At 36.4% G+C, this 18,612-nt stretch overlaps 1 protein-coding gene across 4 annotated transcripts in view; it reads left to right on the plus strand.

Annotated features, from left to right (window-relative positions):
- DPY19L3 (dpy-19 like C-mannosyltransferase 3) overlaps nucleotides 1–18,612 on the plus strand; it is an 82,571-nt gene that overhangs the window by 39,613 nt on the left and 24,346 nt on the right. For all 4 annotated transcript variants that reach the window (XM_079119906.1, XM_079119907.1, XM_079119908.1 and 1 more), the window contains exons 9-12: nucleotides 11,403–11,534; nucleotides 13,702–13,803; nucleotides 16,372–16,445; nucleotides 16,620–16,778. In XM_079119906.1, the coding sequence (XP_078976032.1) occupies nucleotides 11,403–11,534; nucleotides 13,702–13,803; nucleotides 16,372–16,445; nucleotides 16,620–16,778 (467 nt within the window). The remainder of the gene's footprint in view (nucleotides 1–11,402; nucleotides 11,535–13,701; nucleotides 13,804–16,371; nucleotides 16,446–16,619; nucleotides 16,779–18,612) is intronic.

Here is an 18,612-nt window from a genome sequence, read left to right on the forward strand (position 1 = left end):
AGTAAAACATGTATAGCGGGGCTGGAGTTGTGACTCAGTGGTAGAGCGCTTGCCTAGCATGTGTGAGGCCCTGGGTTCGATTCTCAGCACCACATATATGAATAAATTAAATAAAGATCTATCAACATCTAAAAAAAAATTTTAAAAACCATATATAGGGAAAGTTATAAAGGTTTTAGAAAAAACAAACACTGAAATGTTAACAGTCATTTCAGTGGTATATCTTCTATATATTCTTTTTACTCTTTAGACCTAGTGGAAATTTTTTCCATAGGGGAATGTATTTCTTTTAAAATTAGGAAATAGAACAAAAGGTACAGTTTTAGCTACACACACAAAATTTAAAAATAATACAGCTAACTTATTTTATATTCACTTCTGAACTTTGTTTAACTTTTATATTTGAAACTGTGTTGGTAATAGAAGTAGTTCTAAGTATCCAATTTTAAGAAGGAACAGTTATTATCATGAAAAGATTCTGATTATAGAACCAAGTTGCTCCTATCTGAGAATAAACTTTAAAACTTTGCAAGTGTTTTAACTTCTCAGAACCATAATTTCTTCCTAAATTACAATCACTTATCTCTAATCATGTCAAATGGGAAGAAGTCAGAGTAATTGGAATAGAAAAAGCCAAGACAAATCCAGAGCTCAGTGTGGGGGTGGGGGGAAGGCAGTAACTTAGCATGTCAGCTTCTCTTCACAAATGATGGGAAATCTCTTACCACCAGGAGCTCAAGTCCTCAGCCAGGAATGCAGACAAAGCTTTTAAAATTAAAAACAGAACAGCAAATGGTATTAGTAAGTACGTATTTTTGCTTCATTAAAGCCTAAAAAATGGGAATTAATAAAGTGTAATTAACCCGTTGTGAAGACAAGACATATTAATGATAAAGCCTAACGGGCAGTTTTAAGTTTTGCATACGATTCCAGACAAGATGAAGTAGAGAGTTTTCTTCCTATTCCTCCCTCAAGTATAGTTAAAAACCCTGGACAGTATACTTGAAACAAAGGTAAGAAGTGGAGAGAAGTGGAGAGAAGAAAGCAGAATGCCTAGACACCTCAAGACCAGAGGGAAGCCATAGCACTGAGCTCCCTGGGTTTCTTCTTGCCTCATGTATATCCCAGACCGGGTGCTGGCGAAGTCGGCAACCTGAAGATCCAGCAGGCTCAAACAGAAAAGCCTTCTCTCTCTGGAAAAAGCCTTCCCCAGAAAGGGAAGCTTGGCAAGATAGGCACCTTTCCGACATTACCCGGCCTGTTCTAGTCAGATATCACGCACAAAGCTCAGCCCCATTCCCGTCTCAGAGGTTCATACAAGAACCCAGACTTCTGCCCTCCCCAGCGGCAACAAAGGATGCCTCGCTGCCCTTCAGGGTTACGTCAGCATTGTAGTGGGGAGCCAGAAGGGTCCCCATCTCCCAGAGACATCTGTGAAGGCCACGTGGAGAACCTCAACTTCAGCCCCTTCCCAGCAGTACTGCAGTATCCCTTCCCTTCCTTGCCAGGCTGGCGTCAGAGGAGAGCACCAGGGAAGCTGGAACTTCTGCCATTATTCTGAGGTAATGAGCCCCCACCACCACCACCACCCATCCCGCATCCTCTGTGCAGGCCCAGCGAGGAGCAGTAATGAAGCACCTTCTCCCTACCAGACAGGATGGTGTCAGCAGAAGCCTCACCTTCTCCAAGCTGCAGTGAGGCTCCCTCGCCCCTGCAGATGTGATACAAAGGCTGGTGGAGGTCAGGGGGGTGCCCTGACTTCATCCCATCGTCACCCCACACGTCTTCCCCCCGCACAGCGCTGGCTTAGTGCTATGGATTGAGGTTTATATTGAAATCCTAACACCCGAAGTGACGGTTTTTAGATGTAGAGATTTCGGGGGAGAATTAGTTTCACTATGAAATCAGCCCAAGGGACTTATTTGCCCCTCCCACCCTATGAAGACCGAGCAAGAAGATGCCATCAGTGAACCAGGAAATGGATCCTCACTGGGCACAGATGCTGCCAAGGCCTTGATCTTAGACTTTCCAGCCTCTAGAACTGTTAGAAACAAAATTTTTTTGTTTATGTACTGCCTGAACCGGTTTATGACATTGTGTTGTAGCAGCGCAAGTGGACTCAGACACATGGAGTCAGAGGAGGCTTGCCAAAGATTTAAATAAAATCCACAGTCTCATGGTGTAACAGGATGCAGTTGAAAATCATCCATTTTACTAAAAAAATAGAGAAAAACACTGTTCAAAGAGACAATTAACAGATGTCAGTACCAAGACACAGAAGTTGAAATTATCTGACAAGGAATTTAAAGCAGCCATCATAACAGACCTTCATTGAGCAATTACAAACACACTTAAAAAAATAGAGGATATAAAAATGAAACAAATGGATTTTAGAAAAGAAAAATTCCAGTAACCAAAATTAAAAACTCGACGTATGGGCTCAACAGTCAAAGGAAAGATTCAGTGAACTTGAGCATAGAACAATTTGGAAATTGCATACTCTGAACTAGAGAAGACAGAATAGAAAAAAAAAAATCAAATGTATCAGAATCTGTGAAGGAAAGGAGAAAAAGTATTAGGTTGAAAAATGTATTTTTTAAAAAATACTCTTTGAATAAATGGCTGGAAATTCCTCAAATTTGGCAAAAGATGCAGTGAACCTATAGAATCAAGAAGCTGAGTTAATGTCAAATGGATAAATTCAAAAAAATCCACATTAAGACAAATGAATAAACTCAAAAAAATCCACATTAAGACATATTATAATCAACCTTCTGAAGACTTAAGACAAAGAAGAAATCTTGAAAACTGAGGTTGCGGGGGTGGGGGGAAGGAACTGTCAATACAGAATCCTGTAGACAGGAAAAAAAAATCCTTCGGAAATGAAGAAATCAAAACATTCTCAAAAACAGAAAACTCATATAATTTATTGCCATTAGACTTACCCAAAGGAATGACTAAAGGAATTCTTGAAACAGAAATCATAAAAGAAGGAATTTTAGAACATTAGGAAGAAAGAAAAGGCAATGCAGAGAAAAGATATGCGAAAATAATAAACTCTTGAGTTTCTAAAAGTACATTTCATCACTAAGGCAAAAATTATAACATTGTTTTATGTCATTCTCAATGTATGTAGAGGAAATGTTTTAAGCAATATATTATAAATGGGAAGATTAAAGGATTTAAATGGAGATGTCTGTTTTACTCAAACTGCTAAAATGTTCATATATGTAGACTGCAATAAGTTGTGAATGTAATAAAACAACCCCTAAATTGTTTATACAAATAAATATGCTTTTAAAATACCATGAGTATAACGAGCATGGTGGGGCACACCTGTAAACAGCCACTTGGGAGGCTGAGAGAGGAGGATCACAAGTTTGAGGCCAGCCTGAGTAATTCAGTGAGACCCTTCTCAAAATATAATAAAAAGGTCTGGGATGCAGCTCAGTGGTAGATCACTTGCTTGGCATGCATGAGGTCCTGGGTTCAATCCCTAGTTCTACCAGGGGTGGGTGGAGAGCTGTGAATAAATAAGATAAAATTCTAAGTATGTTCAAGTAATACCCAAGAAGGTAAGAGAAAGGAAAGAAAAACAGCAAACAAAAAACAGTGAATAAAATGGCAGATTTAAGACCTAAAAGAGCAATGATTACCTTCAAGGTAAGTGATTTAATTATCTTCTGTATTTCAGTAGTGTTCATCGTGATATTTCCTTTTCATCATGAATTTTAGTAGTTTGAGTTTTCTCTCTTTCTCTTCATTAACGTAGCTAAGGGTTTATCAATTTATTTTTTCAAAGACCCAACTTTTTGTTTTGTTTCAATTTCATTAATTTCAGCACTGATTTTAATTATTTCCTGTCTTCTGCTTTTGGCATTCATTTGTTCTTCTTTTTCTAGGGCTTTGAGATGTAATGTTAGGTCATTTATTGGTTGACTTTTTATTGCTTTAATATATGAACTCAGTGCAATGAGATTTTTTTTTCTCCTCTCAGCACTGCCTTCATATTATCCCAGAGTCTTTGATATGTTGTATCAGTGATCTTATTTACCTCTAAGTATTTTTTATTTCCTCCCTGATTTCTTCTGCTATACATTTGTCATTAAATAGCATGTTATTTAGTTTCCAGGTGTTGGGTAGCTTCTATTTTTTATCATTGATTTCTAGTTTTATTCTGTTATGATCTAATAGAATGCAGAGTAGTATTTCTTTTTTTTTTCTTTTTGTATTTGCTGAGTTGCCTTGTGGCATAACATATGGTCTATTTTAGAGAAGGATCCGTGGACTGCTGAGAAGAAAGTGTATTCACTTGTTGATGGATGAAATACTCTATATGTGTCTGTTAAGTCTAAATCATTGATTACATTATTTAATTCCGTGGTTTCTTTGTTTAGTTATTGTTTGAAAGATCTATCCAATGGTGAGAGAGGTGTGTTAAAGTCACCCAATAATATTGTGTTGTGGTCTATTTGATTCTTGAAATTGAGAAGGATATGTTTGATGTACATAAATACTCCATTGTTTAGGGCATAAATATTTATGATTGTTATGTCTTGTTGGTGTATGATTCCCTTAAGCAGTATGAAATGTCCTTCTTTATCTCTTCTGACTTTGGCTTGAAGTCCACTTTATCTAATATGAGGATGGAAACCGATGCTTTTTTACACAGTCCATGTGAGTGAAAGGTTTTTTCCCAACCTTTCACCTTCTGTCTGTGATTTTCTTTTCCTATGAGGTAAGTTTTTTGAAGACAGCATATTGTTGGGTCTTTTTTTAAATCCAATCTTCCAGTCTATGTCTTTTGATTGATGAGTTTAGGCCATTAATATTCAGGGTTATTGTTGAAATATAATTTGTATTCCTTGTCATTTTGATTTATTTTTGATTTTTAACTTAGTTTCTCCTTTGATTGACTTTTCCTTTAATGTGGTTCCTCCTTTTGCTGGTTTTTATTGTTTTTTTGGTGTTTTTTGTTGTCTTGTTTTTTTCATTTCCTCTTCATGGAACTTTTTTAAAATATTTTTTTTAGTTGTCAATGGACTTTTATTTTTTATTTATTTTTATGTGGTGCTGAGAATTGAACCCAGTGTCTCACACGTGCCAGGCAAGCACTCTACCACTGAACTACAACCGCAGCCCCTTCATGGAGAATTTTGCTGAGAATGTTCTGTAGTGCAGGTTTTCTAGTTGTGAATTCTTTTAACTTTGGTTTATTTCATCTTCAACTCTGAAGCTTAGTTTTACTGGATATAAAATTCTTGGTTGGCATCCATTTTCTTTAAGAGCTTGATATATATTATTCCAGGACCTCCTGGCACTGAGGGTTTGAGTTGAGAAATCAGCTGAGATCTGAATTGGTTTCCCCCTGTACATAATTTGATATTTTTCTCTCACAGTCTTTAAAATTCTATCATTATTCTGTATGTTAGTCATTCTCATTATAATGTACCTTGGTGTGGGTCTGCTGTAATTTTGTACATTTGTAAGCCTCTCGTATTTGATTTTTCCATCTAACTCTTTATATTTGGGAAATTTTCTGATATTATGTCATTGAAAAGACTGTGCATTCCTTTGATTTGTATCTCTGAGTCTTAAGTACACTAATTGAAGGAGGTAACGGAGGAGATTAGAAAAGTGTGACCTACCTGTTGTCTACAAGAAGACTCCCTTCAAACATAACAAGATAGGTAGGTTCAGAGTGAAAAGATAGAAAAAGATATGTTATGCAAACATTAATCAAAAGAAATAAGTGTTGCTATATTAGAGTAGATATCAGAGCAAAGAAGGTTACTGGGGACAGAGCAAAGTATTATATAATTACAAGAGTCCCAGAAGGTATAGCATTTTTAAATGTATATGCACCAAAGAATAGAACTGACGAAAAAAGCAAAAGCGATGGAACTAAAAGCAGAAATAGACAAATCCACAATTGGAGTTGAGAACTTCAATACCTCTCTCTCAACAATTAATAGATCTAAGAACTCAACAGCACCATCAAACAAATAATAAAAATTTATAGAATTCTCCACCCAAGAACAATAGAACACCTGTTCTTTTCAAGCATCCACAGAATACTTACCAGCATTGGATGTATATCCTGGGCCATAAAACAACAAAAATTAAAGAATTGGAGTCATAGAGAATATATTATCTGACCATAATGAATACAAATTAGAAATCAGTATAGAAAAACAACAGGAACATGTTTCAATACTTGGAAACTAAACAGCACCTTTCTAAATAATCTGTGGATCAAAGCATAATCCTTCAGTATATCAGAACTTGTGAGACATGTGTCAAGCAATGCTAACAGGGAAATGTATAGCACTAGATGCTTACCTTGGAAGGGAGTTTCCTTCAGATATCAGTAATCTGAGTCTGGCCTTAAAGATTAAAATAGAAGAGCAAAATAAGCCCATGCAAGCAGAAGTTAGAAAATAATAAAGAGCAGAAAACAATAAGGTTGAAAACATAAGAATGTAGAATCAATGGAATAAAAAGAGCTAGTTCTTGAAAAGATGAGTAAAATAACAAACCCCCAGCAGTACTCCATAACTGCCATGGAACATTAAAAAAAAATCTTTTAATCTTAACAGATTTCGATACCAGAGTTGTGAGTCTCCTTGGTGCTACTTGTGTTCTAGCCAGTACACCATAGCAGTTCAGACCATAAACTCTAGAGCCAAGCTGCCTAGGCTTAAATAAGTCATTTGCAAGACATGTGTGAGTCATTTAGAACAGGGTCTGCCATTTTTATGAATTTTAAACAAATGTTAACTGTCATTATTATGAATAATGATGCATGATCCATTGAAGAAAATCCCAGTTATTCTACACAGAAAGAATATATTATGGCTGCCTGTCTCTATATTGTCACTATACTAATAGAACCTGGAAAGGAACATCAGATATATCACAGATAATCTAGCAGTAATATTACTGCTCAGTTTTACATTTCCAGCTAATCAGCAATGTTTCTCTTGAACCTATACTATCATTATATTTGCAAAATTATGAGATCTTGTAATTAGAGAAACTGAATTTTTTTCTTGGTATAAAGAGATCTTCCAGCATCAGAAAACATTCTCCAAATAAAAACAGTCCAAAAACATTTTTAAGTATTTAAAAATGAGTTGGAATTCATAAACAATTCCTACAAACCAATAAACAAATGAAAAAAAATTAATAATGAGAAAAGCGAACAAAGGACACAAACACTTCCTAGAAGACACAGCATTAAAGAGAATAAAATACTTAGAAATAAATTTAACAAAGAAATACAGACTTGTACTCTGAAAACTACATTATTGAAAATTTCAAAGACCTAAATAAATTGAAAAGATGTCCCATGTTCATGGATTGAAAGGCTTACTATTAGGATACTAGTACTCCCATCAGCATGATCCTTCTCAGAATCCAAGTGGCCTTCCCAAATCTCAGATGGACTTTTAACAGAAATTGACAAACTGATCCTAAAATTCATATGGAAATTCAAGGGACCCAGAATAGCCAAAGCAATCATGTAAAAGTAAAACAAAAGATTCATACTTGCTGATTTCAGACTTACTGCAAAACTACAGTAATCGAGACAGTATAATGCTGGCAGAGTAGGCCTAAAATTAGTGAGAGACCAGAAATAAACCCTCACCAGATATAATCAATTGGTTTTCATCAGGATGCCAAGATAATCAAATGGAGAAAGAATAGTTACTTCAACAAATGTTGCTGGGATAACTGAATATCCTCATGCATTAGAATAAAGTTGGACCCCTTCCTCTCGTTATACATATTTACTCAAACTGGATCATAGACCTAAGCAGAGGAGCTACAACTATAAAAGTTTTAAAAGAAAACACAGGAACAACTCTTCGTAACATTGAAACAGTACAAGTCTTATATCCAACACCAAATGCACAAGTGAATTTTAAAAATAGATTAGACTGTGGGCTGGGGAGATAGCTCAGCTGGTAGAGTGCTTGTCTCGCAAGCACAAGGCCCTGAGTTCGATCCCCAGTACCGAAAAAAAAAATAGATTAGATTTTATCAAAATTAAAGATTTGTGCTTCAAAGTGTGCCTAGAAAGTGAAGATAGCCCATAGATTGGTAGGGAATATTTTTAAATGTTTTTATTAGTGCATAATAGTTAACACATAATAGTGGGGTTCATTCTGACAATCATGCATGCATGGAATATAATTTGCTCCAATCCAGTCCTCAGTGCTTCCTCTTTTCCACCCCACCTCCCTCCCTCTGTTCTCCTTCCTCTACTCTACTGGTCTTCCTTCTCTCTTTCTCTTTATTTATTTATTTATTTTTTAAATTGATGCTTTATAGACACATAAAGGCAGACTTCACTGTAGTACATTCATATGTGTGTTGTGTTTATATAGCATAATTTTGTCAGTTTCGTTCTGCAGTTCCTCCCTTTTCTTATCCCTGGGAGATAATATTTATGAATTATTTATCTGATAAAAGATTTCTAAAATATATAAAGAACTCTTACATCTCTTTCAACAATAAAATATGGGCAAAGGATATGAGCAGATATTTCTTCAAATAAGATATATGTGTCCAGTAAACACATGAAAAGATGTTTCACATTATTAGCTTACCAGGGAAATGCAAATCAGAGCCACAGGATACCACTTTATACCACTTTTAGACAACTAAAAATAAAAATTAAAAAAAAAAAAAACAGATAATGACAAGTGTCAATGAGGATATGGAGAAATTGGAATTCTCATACATTGTTGGGAAGAATGTGAAAGGATATAGTCACTTTAGAAAACGGCATTTCCTCAGAATTTAAACACAGAGCTACCTACCATGTATATCCAATCCCAGGTACAGACCCAAGGAAATTAAAAGGTAGATTCATTCGATAATCTGTGTGTGAACGGTGGTGCTGGCAATTGAACCCAGGACCTTGTGCATGCAAGGCAAGCACCCTATCAACTGAGCTATATCCCCAGCCCCTGTGAATATTCATAGCAGTGTGGTTCTTAGCCAAACAATAGGAATTTAGCCTATTAACCAGAGAGTGGATAAACAAAATTAGTATATCTATACAACACTAATGTTCAACCATAAAAAATTGAAGTAGTGATACAATGCTGCAACATGAATAAAACTTGAAAGCATTTTGCTGAGTGAAAAAGCCAGTTACAAATGACTACATATTGCATTATTTCATTTATATTAAATGTCCAGGATATGCAAATCTGTGGAGGCAATACATTTTGGCTGCCAGGGCTGGGAGGTTAATGGAGGTGATAGCTAACAGGTGTGGGGTTTCTTAAAATTAGACTGTGGTAGTAGTTGCACAACTACTGCGAATATACCAGAAATCATGAACGTGATAAATGGGTGAGTTCGATGGTGTACAAATCATATCTTAATAAAGCTTTTCCTTCTTTAACTAGTATCCCGATAAAAGGTATCTATTCATTCATCTCTTTAATATTTTTAAGTGAGCCAGGCTCAGTGGTGCATGCCTGTATTCCTTGTGGCTTGGAAGCCTGAGGCAGGGGATCATGAGTTCCAAGCCAGCCCCTCAGCAATTTAGTGAGGCCCTAAGCAAGTCAGTGAAACCCTGCCTTTAAATAAAATATGGGGGATAAAAGGGCCAGGAATGTGGATCAATGGTTAAGTGCCCCTGGGCTCAATCCCTGGTACCAAAAAAAAAAAAAATTATACACACACACACACACACATATATATAGAGAGAGTAACCTCATTCTAGAGGATACTTTTTTGGGGCACTGGGAAGTAGCAGCAAATTAAATAAGCAGTCAAATATAATGATCTGAGGAATTTTTGAAAAGGATGTTGTGGAAATGCCCAAATGATCCAGAGGCAGACAGATTATGGCATGTGACAGAATACTGTCCAACCATTTGCAGTTTAAGTTTTCACAGAATGGTCACTAACATGAGAAAATTACAGTGTATAATGTGAAGTCTATAAAATGCTATATATGATATATATGCCCACTGTGAAATCAGTATTTCCATAGATAACAGTGTGAGGTTTTTAGTCTTGAGCCCACCTTTCTAGTGATTATTGTTTTTTTAAATGTATTTCTGAGTTTTCTAGTCTATGTAGGAGATTTATTTTTTATTTTTGAAATATTTTCTTAATAATTTATTCTAGTACTAGGGATTGACCCCTGGGGCACTTCATCACTGAGCTATATCCTCCAGCCTCAACCTCCCAAACCTCTGAGATTCTACCCAGCAGATACATTACCTTTATAATCCTAAAAGCTGTCAGCATCCATTGCCCTGAGTTACCATTAACACCAAGCAAGAGCCCCGGCCTCACTTTCTCATGCTTGCTGTAGGTTTGTTTCCTTTGAGATCCAAAGAGCCTGACCATTGGGCTGGGGTTGTGTCTCAGTGGTAGAATGCTCGTCTCACAGGTGTGAGGCACTGGGTTTGATCCTCAGCACCACATAAAAATGAATAAATAAAATAAAGGTATTTCCTGCAGTGTTGGCCTGTCCACCGGGTTTTACTCCATCAGTTACCTTCAGTGCTTGCTACAGTCCAGGCATTGTGATTCAGTACCTCCCTTTGTGCTACTCAGACCCTAAACGTTTCCATCTTGTTACACAGCTGGTCCGTGCTAGTCTGACTACACAGTACAGGCGCTGTGGACTCCAGGGCTCACACTTTTTACAAACCAATGAGGTTAAAGAGCAGAAAGCTTTGCTGCCAGGGACATGTACAGGCCATCAGGAGATTAGGCACACACACACAGGTAGGGAAAAATGAACCCCTGTATGATCCGGACCTAAAGTACGTAGGGAAGAGAACTAGGGAATAATGGAATGTGATACAGTGCTGATTGTTGACTGTAGACAGTAACTGTAAAAGAACTTAAAACTGAAGATTACAGGGGGGGCATAGTGGCACACACCTGCAATCACATCAGTTTGGGAGGCTGAGGCAGGAGGGTCTCAGTTCAAAGCCAGCCTCAACAACTCAGTGAGGCCCTGAACAACTCAGCGAGACCCTGTCCCAGAGTAAAATATCAAAAAGGGCTGGGGATGTGGCTCAGTGGTTAAGCACCCTGGGTTCAATCCTCAGTTTAAACAAACAAAAAACAAGATGACCAGCTGTCCTTGCTGAGTCCCAGAATACCATTATCTGCTTCTGCTTCATGTTGTCCCTGCATATTTCCCTTTTCACTAATGATACAGAATTTAAAACATTCTGCTATTAAAAGGTAAATAAGCAGTTGGTATGTATACAATTTAGTTCCCTTGTTTAGATTGTGTTCTCGAAGCAAGGTGTGTTTTCTGGTTTTTTGGTAACCTGAGAGGTATCCAGCGAGCGAAATGTTGCAGGGTGGTGGTCTCTTGATAAAATCTTTGCACCATCTCATCTTTGTGGCAGGCGACATGGCTGTATGGCATACAAATAACGGGCTTACTCCTGGTCTGCGTTCTTCAGTTTTTTAATTCCATGATTCTTGGATCATTGCTTATCAGTTTTAACCTTTCAGTATTAATTGCAAGAAAACTTCAGGTAAGATTTTTTTTTTAACTTAAACTTTTAAAAAATTGTGTTGTTCCCTGGACCTTATTTTCCTACAGTATTCAAAGGAAAATGTATGACCCAATTCCAAGAAAAAAAGCAAAAGTGATATTATTTGTTTTATTTTTTTTTTAAGTGTATGTTACAGCATGTCTGTTTCAGTCTTTCTGAGGTCACCTGCCATCCCTTCCTTTTTGGCAATTAGTATTGCTTAGAGAATTGAAACCTTAATTCAGTGATAGCCACAGATGCTTATTGAACACCATTGGCTTAATACTGAAATTTTTAAAAAGTTTTGAATTGTGTGTGTGTGTACGTACACACCAACTTAAGAGTAAGAAGGATCTGCTGCTTGTGTGAGTGGTGATTCATCACACTAGTTGAAGTTGATGGACACTTTATAACACTACTCTTCTCCATCCTTCCAAACCCTAATATTGATTTTTTTTTCTTTTTTTTCCTAGTATTGATTTTTAAGTGAATTAAAATTAAATCTGTTTTGAGAATTTTAAGAATTCAAATAAATACCTTTAGACGTATGGACATTTTCTAAATTACTGTAAAATCATATTTGAAAACATTGGCCTGGGACTGGCAGTGTAGCTCACTGGTAGAGAGCTTGCTTAGCATATGTGATGCTCTCAGTTTGATCCCTAGCACCCCAAATAATGAAAGAAAGAAAACGTTGACCTGATATTTGACTTTATATAATTAAATTTCTTAAATTTACATGAGATTTAAATATTTAAATTGACTTGTTTTTTTCCTTAAAAGTTTAACAAAGCCCGATTTCTTCCTCATTCTATATTAAGAAACCATTTTACTTTCTGCTTTGGGAAGAAAAATCTCTTTTGAATGAGAATTGCTATGACTGAATCATAAGATTTTTTTAAACAGTGGTTCTCAGACAGTGGGTATAACTCAGTGGTAGAGTGCTTGCTTACTATGCGCAGGTCCCTGAATTCAGTCCCCAGTTCGGGTGGCGGGGAGGGAGTGGTTCTTGCTGGATGTGTTTGTACATACCTGTAATGCCAGCAGCTCAGGAGGCTGAGGCAAGAGGATCAAAAGTTCAAGGCCCGTCTAGGAATCTTAGCAAAACCCTGTCTCAAAATAAAGAAAGGAAAAGGGGTTGGGCATGTAGCTCAGTCATAGAGTGCCCTTGGGCTCGATCCCCAGTACCACAAACAAACAGTAGTTCTCCTTCATCCTTTTAACCTTTCTTATAAATAAACATCACTCATATTTGAACTCCATATTCTTATGTTTGATAATATAGATTTATTAAGGTTATATGAAAATTACTACACATCAGTGAATACAATTTACTTTTTATTTAATCGAGTTATTACTGTGTGATATATTAACTAATAAATAAAAGATATAAAGGTTTGTTCGGTCAGTATATCCCAAGTATTTTCCAGTGGCATACCTCAATACTCTGGTTGCAAAGATTTTTTAAAAGAAAGAAAAAAAGAGTAAGACACATTTCCTCATCTTTTGAAGCTCACTCACTCTTGCTTTCTCTCCTGCCCTTCCTCCCTCCCTCCCTTTCTTCTCTCTCTCTCTCTCTCTCTCTCTCTCCCCTTCTCTACCCCTCTCTCCTCTTTTCCTCTTCTCTCTTCTCTCTTCTCTCTCTCTCTCTCTCTCTCTCTCTCTCTCTCTCTCTCTCTCTCTCTCTCTCTCTCTCTCTCTCTCTCTCGTGGTATTGTGTGAACCCAAGAGTGCTCTATACTGAGCTACATCCCCAGCCCCTTTAAAATTATCTGTTTGTTTGTTTTTCGCATTGAACCCAAGGGTGCTTTGCCACTGAGCTACATCCCGAGCCCTTTTTATTTTTTTATTTCGAGACAGGGTCTCACTAAGTTGCTGAGGCTGGCCTTGAACTTGGATCTTCCTGCCTCAGTCTCTCACGCCATTGGGATTACAAGCATGTACCATGTTGCCTGGCTTTGAAGTTCATTATTAAGGGACTATTATATTACTGAAAAATTAGAAATATTAAGAAAATTGTAACCTCATGAAATAGGTTATATTTCCCACATATGTTTTCCCTATATGTTGCATGAACCAATGTTTTAAATCCTTAAGTAATCTCATGTTGTGTTTGTGACATTGTATTAAAACGTATAAATTAAAACACAACTCTTTTAATTTCTAGAAAAACCTGAAAACTGGAAGCTTCTTTAATAGGATTGGGAAACTGTTGTTACATTTATTTGTAGTTTTCTGTTTGACACTTCTTCTCAACAGCATTATTAAGGTAGGTTAAGAAATGAAATATATAATGTATTTTAAATTTACTTATGGCATTGGAAATAATTTTTAAGTTTTTAATTTCAAAGAAATAAATTTGTCAGTTCTTGCATTTATAAAAGCATTAACTCCCTGAAGAGTTACCAGTTTTATTTTAAACAGGCTGTTTTAACTTTTCCTACTAACAAGGATGATTTTGTTGGTTCTAATCATTCATTTCTGTTCAGTTTTTCTTTGACATGTTCTACCTTGAACTCCCAATTATTAAATTTTTAAGATCCAACCTTTAAAAAAATTAAATATTTCTCTAAATTTAGATTTCTACAGTTACTAAAAAAAATCAACATTATTTTTATTCGATTCAGTTAATTAATACACTTGCTTTATTATCTAATTTCTGCTGGAAAGAAGAGCTCATTTTTGATAGGTTTTCCAACACTTAACTAGCTTAAAATTAATGACCCTCTATAGCAGAATAAGTCATTTTAGTAATTTAGGCATCTATTTGTTATATGCCCAGAAGCTTGGCTATAGTTTCTTTAAGTGCCTTAGGGGGCTACTTCATTCAACATGCTTTTTAATGTTTTTACTGGCTTTTTGTTTTTCCTTTTCTTTTTGAGAGCAGGCTTTGCTTCAGGGTGTAGCACTTGGACTTTGATGCTTCCTTTGTATGCTCAAGCAAAGCTGATATGATTTTATTAGATGATTTTGCCTCTTCTAGAAGGCTGGTCTCAGGATAGGAGACATCTGCAAAACAGGCTTCTTTTCCTCCAGGAAAGAATAGCTCTTGTTGTTTCTGCCCACTTTCAAAGAAAAAAGTCCCTTCACTCAGGCAGCCTCAATAAATGTCTCATTGCAGGTCCTCACTGTGTTCTTCAGTTCCATACAGCTCAGTACAGTCAGCCCTCTGCGTCTGTGGGCTCCACAGCTGCAGGTTCTACATCCATAGGTTCTGCATTCCAACTGCAGATGAAAAATATTTAGGGAAAACATTGGGTCTGTATTGTACACGTGTAGATGTTTTTCTTGTCAATATTTCCTAAACAGTATAGTTTAACAACTATTGACGTAGCCTTTACATTATATTAGTTGTTAGAGAGAATTCAGAGATGATCTAAAGTGCACAAGACAATGTACATGGAACATAGGCAAATGCTACACCATTCTCGAAAGACTTTAGCATCCGAGGACTTTGCTGTCCGAGGGGTTCCAGCATTTCTGTAAGATTGGATGACAGATACCGAGTTCATTCACTTACCCACTTTAGACATTCATTGATGTGCTCTTGAATTAAACCAATAGAGAGCTGCATGCCTCTATCTCTGTTTTATGATACTCCCCCCAAATAGTATCTCTTGCATAGCGTTTGATGTTTTGCCAGCTACCTCCAGGGAGAGGAATTAGAAAGTCATCTGTGAAACTCCTTGCTGTTTTTACTGTACCTTGGGAAAAAAATTCCCTTGAGTCAGTTCTAGCACTGTTAGCATCTCTCCTCAGCAGCTGGTTAATTTTAATCTTACAACCCCATGAGTATCATACATGCTTTTATCTTCCCCTTTGCATTTACTGCTAAAATCCATAAGACCAGATTTGTGGCTCATGTCTAGTTAAGGCTAGTATATTTTATGTACTAACCTTAATTTTGGCTTCAACTTTTTTTCTGTCCTCATCTTTCTTTTGTGTTTATTTCTTCGTCATGTGTATCTATTTTTGAAAGCTGTGAATTAAAAATAAAATGTGAATTGAAATTATAATCACTAGGTAATGGGGCTGGAGAGAACTCAACTGGTAGAGTGCTTGCCTCGCAAGTACAGGCCCTGAGTTCGATCCCCAGTACCCAAAAAAAATAAATAAGTAAAAATAATCACTAGGTGATGAACACGACATCTGTCTCTTCACTTTTTTTTTTTTGGTACCAGGAATTGAAACCAGGGTGCTTAACCACTGAGCTACGTCACCACTTGTTTTTTGTATTTTATTTAGAGACAGGGTCTCACTGAGTTGCTAAGTGCTTCGCTAAGTTACAGAGGCTGCCTTTGAACTTGCAATCCTCCTGCCTCATCCTCCCGAGCTGCTGGGATTACAGGAGTGTACCATCACGCCTGGCTTTTCACGTCTTGAGAGTTACTGTTCTTTTAAATCGTCTTTGAGTGAATCAATCTTAGGTCAGTGGTATCTGCTGACCAAAACCTTAAAGCCAAATGAACTGTAGATCTATTTGAGGTTTTAGGCTATCACATTGTTGGTATCTGATGTAAAAATTAAAATTACTGTGCTTCAGCCTTCTCCCTCTCCCTAGAACTGAAAAGTCATCTTTCATCTATTTTGCAAATTGAACTTATAGATAAGATGTTTGAATAAAGGATTAACCTTAAAGAGGAAGTATAGGCAGAGAAGGAAGTTTGAAAATCCTTGCTTTAGAATCAGTGTGGAGAAATACTGTGCATGTTTACAAATTCCATACACACTCCTATGAAACTGGACACTGGATATACACATTTATTGGGAAATTTATCAGGAAACCTTGCCTGCCTAAGACACTAATAGCAATTTTTGTTTTCTCTTTCCTCAATAGAAAATTCTTAACCTGAAGTCAGATGAACACATATTTAAATTTCTAAAGGCAAAATTTGGGTTTGGAGCAACAAGGTATGATTGAATTGAAATCTGTTTGCTATTTTATCTTAAAGCAGCAGGGAATTTACAACTTAAGTCACCATTATGCCTTCAAATATTAATCATAGACTCATTTCAAGGAGAAGTATAATGCAGTTCCCTCACTTTGTATTGAATTTAACACTTTTCCTTCCCTTTGTTCCCCAGGGATTTTGATGCAAATCTGTATCTGTGTGAAGAAGCTTTTGGCCTCCTGCCCTTTAATACATTTGAAAGGCTTTCAGATACTCTGCTGCTTTATGCTTACATATTTGTTCTGTCCATCACAGTGATTGCAGCCTTAGTCGTTGCCTTTCAGAATCTCAGGTACGGAGTGTTTCAGAGACCTACCTATGATTTAGTGAACTTGTTCTGGGTGTTACAGAAAAACTGCGTAAGTTGGAAAATCAAAATATCAGACACAGAACAAAATAGTATAGTTATCTTAAATGGGGAACATATTTAGAGTGGACTCCACTCTCAGAGGTGAAGAGACACCAGACTAGTGGACATTGCAAGCGGGTGCGAGTGTAAGGCTCAGCTCCCACACTTGAGCGCGTTGTGACCTTGAGGCAGTTATATGATCTCTTAGGATTGCCATTTTCTTATCTGTAGAATGAGAATACGAAGAGTACTTACTCTACACAACTTTTTGAGGAATGAACAAGTTAAAACAACATAAAGTACTTAAAAATAGTGTCTCACACTAGAGTATGTTGTAGGTGTGAGCTGTCATTAGCTAGTATTATTATTGGTGATTCATGAGTCTCTTTTTCCATTATTGGTTTTCTGTGTTTTCACTTTTTTTTCCTACCTCCTTCTCATGAAATGTCAAAAGTTAATTATTATTCATTTGTTTTCTTGCCTCTTATTTCAGGGCTCATAAAGTCATCTATTTTAGGACTTTAAATTTTAGAGGATAAGGCTTTATTTAAACATCTTAAGCTTAAGTTCGATATGCAAAATAGATAAAAGATGACTTTTTTGGTTTCATGGAGAGGGAGAAGGCTGAAATACAGTGATTATAATTTTTTTATGTCAGAAACCAACAATATGATGACCTGGAAGCTAGTTGGTATATGGTTATAAAGTATATGATTATAGATAAGTTTTAAGAAATATTTGCTAGTTTTTAAAATCTTAGCATGTCCACCATTCTATTGAAAGAGAAAGGGAGTCATAAAGGCATCTTAAAAACTTGTAGAATTCCTATCTATCAGGTCTATGAGGTTTTTGCATTTATTATCCATGTTGAAATTGAAAGAAAATTAAGCGTAAGAAGTTGAAGCTACTGTCATTTGTGAAAACTTAATGAAGCTCCTGAGAAATTCCTTTTTCTGTGTAGTTACCTGGCCAATTAAGGTGCTGGTGAGCTGTGATTCACAGCCACAAGAGAGCTGTCGCTGAAGTGAGTCCAGATCAGTTGAGGTATTTTATGATTATTAAGAATGAAGCAACATTGAACCATGAAAATATTTCATTGACTATAAACTATTTTAGTATCTTTCAGAAGTGTTCTTTTTTTATGCCTAGACCAAGATAAAATTTAGCCCTGTGAAAATAGATGGAAATTATTTTAGACAGTATAATTTAATACTATTCCAGACACACCAAGTGTTGACAGGACTCTAGACCATATCCAAAGCAGAAAGTTCAGTTGGGCCACGGTAGCTTTGTGAGCATGTCTGCCCTGCCCAGTGTGTACCCAGCAGCCATCTCTGAGGCTGAGTTAGTATATGATTATAGATAAAGAGTTTAAAGCACCCTTTACTTATCAGGTAGGGATTTTAGGACTTTATTAGAGGGAAATTGCTACACTAAGAAATGGTAGTATCTTAATATGAATTAACTTTTAAGTATTTGAAGGATATTTTTACAATCAAGTAGTTTTGCTTTTTTATTACTAAGACAATACTGTGATGTTCATATAACACATCTGCAGTGGTGGGAAGAACTGAAAGGGACACCATGTTCTATGTTCATGGGATTCATGAGAATGTTACAAATCCTCTCATGTCAAAAGAAGTTACCAACATATATTCTCCTGAAGTAACCTTTAAGTATTGCTTTGTTTGGGTTATCATTTTAAGTAAAGACTATTACCAATGGTAAAAGTTGCCATGGAGTATCATTTTAATATTCCTATGACTCTATGGTGGTA

Source organism: Sciurus vulgaris, assembly GCF_902686455.1.
Source record: "Sciurus vulgaris genome assembly, chromosome: 17".
NCBI classification, from domain to species: domain Eukaryota; kingdom Metazoa; phylum Chordata; class Mammalia; order Rodentia; family Sciuridae; genus Sciurus; species Sciurus vulgaris.